The sequence below is a fragment of the Lolium rigidum genome, chromosome 7 (genome assembly GCF_022539505.1).
Source record: "Lolium rigidum isolate FL_2022 chromosome 7, APGP_CSIRO_Lrig_0.1, whole genome shotgun sequence".
Taxonomy (NCBI): Eukaryota; Viridiplantae; Streptophyta; class Magnoliopsida; order Poales; family Poaceae; genus Lolium; species Lolium rigidum.
In genome coordinates, this window is record NC_061514.1 from 107,089,443 (window position 1) to 107,099,942 (window position 10,500).

A 10,500-nucleotide genomic window follows, 5' to 3' on the forward strand; every position below is an offset into this window, starting at 1 on the left:
GGCGCATGGCCCTCGCGGCCATCCCATGGCGTTTCCGGCGCGACCTCCTCCTCCACGCCATCAGCCACCTCGGTATGTGGCACGGTAACCAGAGAGGGAAAGAACGTGGGGTGCAGCAATAGGGAGAAAGACTGGAAGAGAGATGGGATAGGGACTCGGGTTCACCGCTTTGACCAGCTGCCGCTTTGACGAAATCTACCAGAAACTTGTGGATGTAAATGGAAACGATCCAGAATAATAGGAAGGCAGGAGGGAGGCCTACAGCCGGTTGCCGGTTTCCACTCTTCCTCCAAAAAAAAAAGTGGTGCAAAGAGCAAACGTTGGAGGAAAAAAAAAGAAAAGGTACGTGTCACACAATAATTGGATGAATCAGTGGATAAATAGGCAATGAACAGTGGGCAAGGCAAGGGGAGCGCTGTAAATCAGCCAGCCTTTATATAGGTTATAATAATACGCTAGCATGCTCCGGAGATGACCGTGTGCACCCATAATCGATCGGCACCATGTTCCTGCCATCGATCAGGGGAAAGGAGTTTTTTTTTTTTTACAAGATAAGGGCCTAGAAGGCCCTAGAGGTTCCATTAAAACACACGTGGCAGGTATAATTTACAAGGAGGTCCTATGGCATCTATTGCACAGAGAAACCATAAATTGAAGAAAGGCCCTCCAGAAATTACAACAAGCACCCGGAAACAAAAAGTAGAAACGCGATCAGGTCCCTGGATGCCTCCGCCACCAGTCGCCGGCGTCTTCCAGGCGTCGCCGCCGAGGAGCAAGGGCCAGCTGCTCGGGAGCCCCCTTCCGACGAAAATCCGCTGCCGCGGTCCACCACCCTCCTGCGGGGAACGAATCACTTCGCAGGGGAGAGGCTTCGAGCACCCGCGACAGGGACAGATCATGGCCTCCTCATCGGAGGTTGTAATGTCGCCGCCTTGCCGGCAGAAGATCACAGGAGCCCAGATGGCTCTCGTGTGGTTGAGCTCAAGAAGATAGCACCCTTCAGGCAGCAGCCTGCCCCAGATGGCGACCGCAGCAACTTCTCCGCTCCTCCCAGCACCTCCATGGCGAGACGGAGAGATTCACAGTGCAGTTTTTACCCCATCGGGAAAGGGGCGTGATGCAATTGAAAATGCATGTCCGTAAGTCGTACGTGATCATCAGGCTGCGGTCGGTCGTGGAAGGATTCCCAAGCAACGGCAAAAAAGCAGCAGAAAGAAAAACAAACAAAAACGTCAATTCTCTTTCAGAAGGCAAAGACTTTTTTTTGAGAGTTCAGAAGGCAAAGACTAGCTAGCAGCAGAGCAGATGAGAAAGATTCTAACTCCCGGGACACTTGTGCGCACCAGGTGTTCTCCGAGGAAAGCGCTAGAATCGGCCACAGGGACGATGCATTATTTCGTTGGATTTGGTAGGAAATCGAGATGTCGACTTTCTTTGTGTCTGCCTACTTTTCTTGCTCGGTGCACTGCACAACCGTGTCTGGTCCGTGTTAGGGTGTGTTCGGTTTTGGAATACAGAAGAATGGGATGGAACTGTTCTGCATCTGGAGGTCATTCTAGTGTTCGGTTGGGTCATGGAACGGAACCAACTGGTTCCCCCGAAGCGAATATTCCTGCTAGATGCTGAATTGGCTTGTTCAACCAAATCGGGCGGACCGCGAGGAACGGCTCGCTAACCACTGCATCAAATAATCGCTAACCATCGGGAGCACGCTGGGAGGCGGGGGCGGCCACGAGGACGCCGACGACCACCACCCGTTCCGCCTCGCCGCCGGCGACCGCCACGGCCGCATCGCCGTCTGGGACGCGCGCGCGCCGTGCTGCACCTACCATCGCGAGCAAGCTGGGAGGCGGGGGCGGCCACGAGGACGCCGACGACCACCGCCCGCTCCGCCTCGCCGCCGGCGACCGCCACAGCCGCATCGCCATCTAGGACGCGCGCGCGTCGTGCTGCACCTGCGCAGCGTGGCCCCCTCCGACGGCTGGCCCCGGGCACAAGCGGCGGTGTGCAGGGCCTTCCGGCGGCTGGCCCCGGGCACAAGCGGCGGCGTGCAGGGCCCTCCGGCGGCTGGCACCAGCGGCGGCGTGCAGGGCCCTCCGGCTGGCTCCTCGCCTCCATCCACGGTCCCTCCGGCGGCTGGCTCTGATTTGGGCTATTTGGCCCCAATTTTGGGGATTATGCCCAAGTAATTTTAGATTTGACCTCTGTAATTTGATTTTGGAAAAAAAAATTGTAAATATTTTGAGCCAAAATAGCCTGTTAATTACAATTATTAGCATTTTAAGCACGATTGTGGCTATTCCGTTCCGTTCCCAATTCTTCCAACCGAACACAATATGGAACCATTCCATTCCTCGTTTTTTTCTGAACCGAACACGTGGTCGGAACCGTCCCATGACCTCGGAACGGAACCATTCCATTCCATTCCTCCTCGTTCTGGAACCGAACACATCCTAAGGCTGCAGCCCGATCCCACATCCTCGTGGGTATATTTTTATTTAAACAAGGCAAGATTTGTTAGTATTTTTATTGATGGGGAAGAAAACGGCTGATTAATTTGCAGGTAACCGGCTAAAAGAACGATACAAATACACATATGTCGTCATGGAACACGGTTGCATTGATCACAACCATCGAGACACCGACCTGGCACAACCACCAATGTCTCATGGGACTATGGTCTATATATAGATGAATATAATAAATAAAGCCAATATAATTAGGATGTTCTTCCTCCGAAATATAAATACGTTTAGTCTCTTTCTATTAGTTCACGTCTTACACCTTTTCTTTCTCCCCATTCCTGCACGAAACTCTGGCTTCGCCACTAGCCTACGATACTACTATCACTAACTTATGGACACTATATATTTTTTCGATAAAGGGTGTTTTATTATTTATGTTTAAGCAATACACCCGGCCGGTTTCTGCATAACAAGGATGTACACAACCGTTTTTTTTCACGAAACACACCGAAAAAGAAAATTACACGAGTACTTTATCTGAAAAGAGCAAATCAGGAGACTGTAGGAGGCAACAGCCACCCTTGTTGGATAATAAAATCCTTCGCCATTTCCTCCAATCGTGAAGACACCTCCGTAAATAGGTCGCGGTCCTCCAAGCGCTGAAGCGACGACCATGAACGAAGCAACGCCGTATATCGGTAGATGACCTGCATAAGAGAAGATTTTTATTGTCAAAAACCGGAAAAAAATTAAACCTAGCATCCACTCCGTTTAGCCAATTGCCAAAAATATTTGCAATGCTTTTTAGGGGATATAAGGGCATATGCAATGGTTGATAAGACTGTCTTATCTTAGTGCTGCCACGTAATATAGATATAACAATAAAACATGATGCACAATGACTTGTTTTTTAGTCTTATCTTTAGTAACGAGACATCCTAAATTTATGCTGAGAGAAATTGTGCTAAAAGATCATCTCTTAGCTAAGAGAAGACAAAGTCTTTTTTAACCTTCTCTTTCCTCCACCTCAGCATTTATCCTACGTGGCATTGCTAAGATATCACCATTGTACAGGCAGAACCTATCTGAATGATTGACCATATAGATCTCGCGAACTGGCATTGAAAGAACAAATGTTTTATTGTCACCTCTTCGTGACAGAAAACATACTTCGTACAACCATGCCAATTCCGCTTTGCAAGATTATTTTTAGTAAGAATAACTCCCCGATGAAAGTACCAAGCAAAAACCTTAGTTTTTAGTGGTATCTTTATCTTCCAGATAGATTTATAATTTACTACCGGTTGAATAGATTATAATTATGTCTGGGGAGAGATATGAAAGGGGCCACGATTTAACCGCTCGCGCGCTGACGGAGTGACGATCGATGGATGCCCTGGATTGGAAGCCTGCTTGTTGAGATCGCTGGCAGAACTCTACACGCAACGCGCTATGGCCTATGGGAGGTGATGTTGCAGACCTGCAGTGCATATACCCGGTAGCTGAGCAACCGGGCAGATTAATTTCGCGACGTTTTTCCTGCTGCAGCTAGGGGACGTACGTACGTTCCATCGGAAAGAAAGAGCGCCGGCCACGATTAGATCATCACGACGTGCCGACGCGATCGCGACCCCTCGCCTTGGACTGAAAGCTAAAAAAGCACCGTGTCCAAGCCAACCCAAGCCGCACGCGTCTCTGAAAGACAAAAGAATGGCATGGCATGGCGCCCTCGTTGGGAAAGCCAACCAGACGGATACACACAGCTTGCTCTTCAAGCGGCGTCGTCGTCCCATCTCCGAGACGATGATGATGAGGATGGAGATCGTGTTGCGTTTCTCCTTTCGTTCTCTACCGCGACGTGAGTGGGATCGGACGTCGGAGTGGAGTGGATGATGAGCTGATTGAGATTGAGATTGAGAGTGGGAGCAAGTAGCTACGTAGTGTAGCTAGGTCGAACTCCCGAGTACGTCCGTCAGGACAGAATGGTGCTACTGATGTCCTCAGGTAGTAGAACACTGCCGCTTGGGACTCTTCAAAGTTGGCAACAAAAACTTTATAAAGGCAGGCAGAATGCCAGATCATGCTAAGGTTGGTGGATTTTCCTAGATTAATTACAGGTGCTAGACGCGGAGAAGTAGGTAGGCATTGCATCAGCCATCTGGAAGGATAGCTAGGCGAGCTGAAGCTGAGAATATGTTTTTCCTTGCACCTACTTCTGGAAGGCTTCAAAGACTCGGTACGTACATGCATTTCTGTCTCTGTAAGTTTTACTTCTCTTAGTATTCAGATGGTTAATCGTGATTCTGCTATAATCGACTTACCTAAGTGAGTCGGACTTTGGGATGCTGCAAGTTTCTGAAGATGCTGCCCGTATACATCTACACACACGTACCACTTGCTTATCTGGGACGCTCTCATGTCTGTAAAATGGGGAACAAGTTACAAGCCAATTCGGAGTTCAGACTCATCTTTCACTACAGAGGATAAGTCTTGCACGAAGAGCTGAAACTTTCAGTGCGCCGACAACTTTAATTAGCGCCATGAAATCAGCAGCATAACAAAATACTACTACCAGTAGTCACAAGCCATTCGTTCACGAGATGCATCAGTGTAAAATTTCTACACGGCCAATTTCAGACTTGGTTTCCTGGATCATGATTATACATAGCTCTTGTTGTAAGAAATAATCACAAACGCACTCCAGCTCCAGAACAAGGATCTTCATGAAAAAAACGACCACTACGACGTGGTCTTGTGATACATTGATACATCTCACTCCAGAACAGAATTTCCAGCAGTAGGCTAGCAGTGCAGCCCACAGTAGGCCACACTCACCATCTAACACTGCATTCTAACTAGCTAAAAAGCGCAATCATACAATTAACTAAAAAGATGGCCGATAGTACTCTAACTCTCACACGAGGAGGAGGGCCCTTTGCCCTTCCATTCCTCGGAGTGGTACTTAGTCGATCACAGTTCACCAATCAGCAGGAACTTTCTTTTCTCACACCTACTTAAACAGGCCGATTGTGCGTGAGTGGTTCGCTCTAATAACAGTTAGCGAGGCGCACGAGGTGGGCCGGCCCTACACCTGGATAAAAGTCCGATACGGGCTCTGCACGGCCTGGGCCGCGAGTGCGGCGGCCCGGAGCTTCATGTCCTTGAGGGCAGGGTCCTCGAGAAGCAGCACCTTGTCCTTGTCCCTCACCCCGACCATGTGGAGGTGGTCGCCGTCCTCCCTCTCCTTGCCCCTGAACAGCAGCCTCTGCTCCCTCGGCTCCAGCCCGGTCATCATGGACAGCATCAGCTTCAGTTCACCTGCAGAGATGATTTTGCACAGCACATGTTAGACCTTGATCCCAAGAAGTGTACTTAGTTTACACTATATACAATGAAATTCACATTGAGCCTTTTATGCCTTGTAGGCTTGTACTAGTAAGAAACAAAACGTAGGAAAGTTCTAGTCAGGTTCCTCATCTGAAACATCGTGTGCATATGCTGGCAGGGCAGGAAGGCGGCCGCATTGTAGATCCTTGTTCAGACATGTCTATGTAATTGTTTTGTATTACTACTACTAGGACAAGGCCATGATTTAATTAGTAGCATCCTCATGGACAACTAACAGGTTCAGACTTCAGACTAGTGTCAAATGTTATATGTACAACTAAACTAGCATCTTTGTTGCTGAACAGCTCGTCTGAAAATTTGCAGTTTATCGTGCACATTAGAGGAGTGCCAGTGTGCATGCATGCCACACCCACGATCACTCCTCAAGCCTTTAACGTGCTTAAAGAGCATGGGAATATTCATCCGACTTTCCACTAAAAGATGTGCTCATCGCTTACTAGCATCAGAGAGAAGCCCCAAAAGGAAATCATGGCCAAATCAACCTACTTTCCAGGAACACATTCTACCAATGGCTGTACACTGGCCCTCTCAATATATTCTCCAACCAATCTAATCAACAGGTTTGCAAAGACATAAGTAAGTTAAACCAGCGAATTAGTACACTAGTACTCACCAAAAGTGCAGGTAGCTCCAATGGACACCTCATGCCAGGAGGAGAACCCGGTGGAGACCCTGACGGTGATCACCTCGATGTCCCCCCTGCAGTCCCTCCTCTGCACAAGCATGCCCCCCGGCCGCACCTCCCACTCGATCTCCCCGCCGCCGCCGCCGCCACGGACGATGCTACCGGCATCGCTGCCGTCGTCGCTGCTAGCGCTACCGGAGCTGCTGCCCTTGGAGGAACTCCTCCTGAAGAGCTTCTTGGGGTTGGGGCACCTCAGCTTGATCATCGTCGAAAATGACAGCTAGTTAATCTCGCTCGGCTAACTCTGTTTTCCTGAGAGGTGGTGTTGAGTTGAGAGGAACTGGAGCTGGTGGTGATGATTGATGAGAACAGGGCTTGGTGTGTATATATAGGAGGTGGCTAGGCGGGGGAGACAATGACAGTGTGCGCGTGTTTGTCAAAGGCGTCAACGAGGGGGACACTGGGACTGGCGAACTTCGCATAGTCCAAAGCGGCAGGCCAGGCAAGGATCACAACTTGTGAAGAGTTTCTCGACAAATTGTAAGAGCTAGTAGTATATTAAATTATTAACCTGACCGAGAGCTTCGATGAAGCCACGTCCATGAAATATGGGATCTGCTGTCAAGATCGAGTAAAATAGTTTTTGGCGCTAAGATCAAATGAATTTAACGGTAGATGTTTCAAGAGAAATTTTCAAAAGTCCATAGCTATTGAGGTAATGGTTTCACGGATCCACATACAAAGGATTTTCTTTTCACAAAACCACAACTTTTAGTTAAGTTGTTTCAGATAACCTAAATATTGCGATATAGTAGTAGCATATTTGATCGTGTTTCCGACCATCTGGTCCTACTAGTCAGGAAAAATATGAGATGATCTTGGCTAGTATTTTTTCCATGTTTGGGCAAAGTTTTAGTAAGTTTAGGCCAAAAAATGATCCCAAAACAAAAATTTAAAAGATAAATATCCAAAAATCTAAATGGGCTAAATCGTATGATTCAGATTGTCTCAAACAACTTGCACCAAAATTTGTGGTTTTTTTTTGAAAAAAAAATCCTTCACTGGTTATGTGTCCGTGAAACATTTACCCCAATAATTATGGTTTTGTGATCTTTTGTTATGGATGGGCAAAACTGCAGCCCAAACTGTAGAAACCGGCCGATGGGGAGCTAGTTCATTTTCATTCACAAACTTAATTAGGATCTCCAATCTAGTTTAAAAAATAAGATAACCCACACCGGTTAAACTAATCACACATTTTGCCCACCCCTATCCCAGGTCCTTCGTGACGGGGTAAAACTCTTTTTGGTTTCGTTTATGAAGCTTTGGGAGACCTATTTGTGAACAAAACAAATACTCCCTCCGTTCTTTTCTATAGTGGCTATAGATTTTTGGGCATTTGTTTTAGAATATAAGGTTGTAGCTTGGTTTCTTTTTCAATTACCCCCTCCCCCGTTCAGCTCCCACACAATATGCGTGAGAAAATCCATACAAAATTGGAAACAATTAATTGAGATTCCTAATGCATGGTCCAACGATTTCTTAAAATTAGGTAGCAATGTTTTACTTTCCTTAATTGAACTTGGCTGCACATATATGGAGAATCAACAAGACAGATTTGTGGGATTTGTTATGGTAAGTTAGGAAGATATGGATTTTCCAAATTTTACATTGATCTTAAATAGTTCAGCTAGGGGGTCTTGTGTAAAAAATACTATTGCGCTAATTTCCGTGCCAAAAAACTATAGACACTATAGAATGGAACAGAGGGAGTATATCCTTGCATGCAACTTTTCATGGGTTTGGCATTTTAGGTGGGGCTTTGTCGTGTAAAGTGGGTCAAATGTTTTGGGAGCCGCATCACGGCTAGAATAGCATGTTTCAAGTGCATGCAACTACATGAGTCATGAGAGTAGGCAGAACCCATGAGCCTGCATGACAATAACCGATGATTAAGGTGGTCTGTTAGGACACAAACCTACCGGGATTATTGTAATGGCAGTTGGTCGCAAGTTTTTCCGGCTTATGTCTCGCGTCTGATGAGCACGCACAACCACAACAAAGGGGCAAACGGTTCATGGCGTGATGATTGAGATATCGATGGGACTGTACGTGCGTTTAGTGCGAATTATTTACCCGGTGGTTAACTAGGGCCTAGCTAGGAGGAACATTTGTTTGGTTTCGTCAGGTTTTAGGGTCTCTAGCGGTGGTTAAGCCAGCATGTGGGGCTTAGGTTTATTATTAGGGCTTGGAACTCAGAATTGTCCAAAACATCCAAAATAGTTTAAGTTTCGGCTTTTTGTGAGACAGGTGTACTGTTTTCATCTTTGTATGACATCATACATGTGTATGCAAATGTACTACGAGGCGCTCTTGCAGTGAACAAAAATACCTTAATAAGGGAATGCTAGAAAATACGTAGATTGATATTCTAAGATTAACAAATCAGATGTGGTGTGGAGATATGAAAAAGAATTGACGTTATGATTAACAAAAGAACTTCACTATTCAGACAAAAATTCAGCATCTTTGCAAAGGAATAAAAATCTATTTCTTTGTACTAGTGGACTTGTCTATGTCCAAATTAGAAGGATACCCCACGCATTGCATTGAGAATCTCTAACCTTAGTGTAAATGAAATGTTATAAGATGCATGAAACATGATGCTGTCTATAAAAATAAGCAAGATTCAACTTTTCATATAATTGGACGGCTAAATTTAACTGATGTGATATGGACAATTGCATGGCTGGAAGTTCACCATCCATTACGGGCGGTTAGATCTACATGGTACTCAAGTGTATGGTTTGAACTACCAGGGTACCATAAAAATCCTGATGGACTATCGTCAAGAAATGTTAGTGGATATGGCATAGACAATTGATTGGCTAAAATAGCGGGGAATGTGGGATATGTTACATGTTAAGATTGAGTATTATAAATAGTACATGTTAGTGGGGTTTTGTCCTATAAGAAGTATATGGATAGTCTGAAAATATTCTTTACGTGTCTATAAAGTTTATGAAATGTGGAACACTTGATTTAGACAAAAGTGCAAGTTATGTGTTCTTGAGAAAAAGTGCAAGTTGCAAATGCAATTACTAAACTTAAGTTGCACTTTTCAGAAATCAGCTCAATATCTGATATTGGATTGGTACAAGATAAGAACCATTATATCGATTCATTAGTGATGTGTCGTCAGGATTGCCCTCCATACGGATTAGGGACTTTGGCCAGGCCAGATGCAGATGCCCTGGTCCAATTAATCCCCGGCCAGTCAGGTATGAAACCGAAATAACTACCAACCTGAAGAAAAAGAAACGATTCTTCCGGACCGAATCAAACTAGATGCATGCCAATGTCCTAATTGCAGGGCTAGCTAGGCGACATCGACCCTCTAGTCTAGAGGCGCTAATCACCTAACTCATCATCGATCACGCATTAGCATCTTCCTGATTCGTGTCTTACGCGATTATTATTACCGGTAGTAGCTAGCTTCCAAATTAAGGATTGATTGGCTTCACCAGCCACATGCATGTGGTCTGGAGAGGGATCGATCGAACGTGTGCAGGATATAGCTAAGAACGGTGCCCTTTAGTTTGTCGTTGTGCCTCGGAATCTGCATAATCATCTCGAGCTAAGCCTTCTGTCTCGATGACACGGAGCCTAAGCCACAGCCCACATGGGCGTGCTCGGCCGGCCGGCGTCTTAGCCGGATTCGGATTCCCCGTCGTATGTGGCGGCTATCTTGGCTGGTGTGTGGCTCGATTGATATGTAGTGCGATGCATGCATATATGCTGTGGTGTGCAGGATATTGCGACACGCATGCATGTCGATTCATGTGATATACATGCCCATCTGATCATCGGGTTATAACTTAGATATAAGAAAAGAGAGTAGGAAAGATAAGCACACTAGGTTAGGTGCAAAGGATGCCAATTATGTGGTTTTCTATTGCTTTGCCAATGTATGTTAGTAAGGTTAATTTTTGACTGAAAGAG

General features: G+C 46.1%; 1 protein-coding gene across 1 annotated transcript; it reads right to left on the bottom strand.

Annotated features, from left to right (window-relative positions):
• Window positions 1-5,231: 5,231 nt before the first annotated feature.
• Window positions 5,232-6,821, bottom strand: LOC124669307 (BAG family molecular chaperone regulator 3-like). The gene is made up of 2 exons (XM_047205945.1): window positions 6,487-6,821; window positions 5,232-5,783 (listed from the first exon to the last, which is right to left on the bottom strand). Exons 1-2 carry the CDS (start codon window positions 6,761-6,763, stop codon window positions 5,551-5,553), a joined length of 510 nt encoding a protein of 169 aa, XP_047061901.1. The 5' UTR covers window positions 6,764-6,821; the 3' UTR covers window positions 5,232-5,550.
• Between the last annotated feature and the right edge of the window lie 3,679 nt (window positions 6,822-10,500).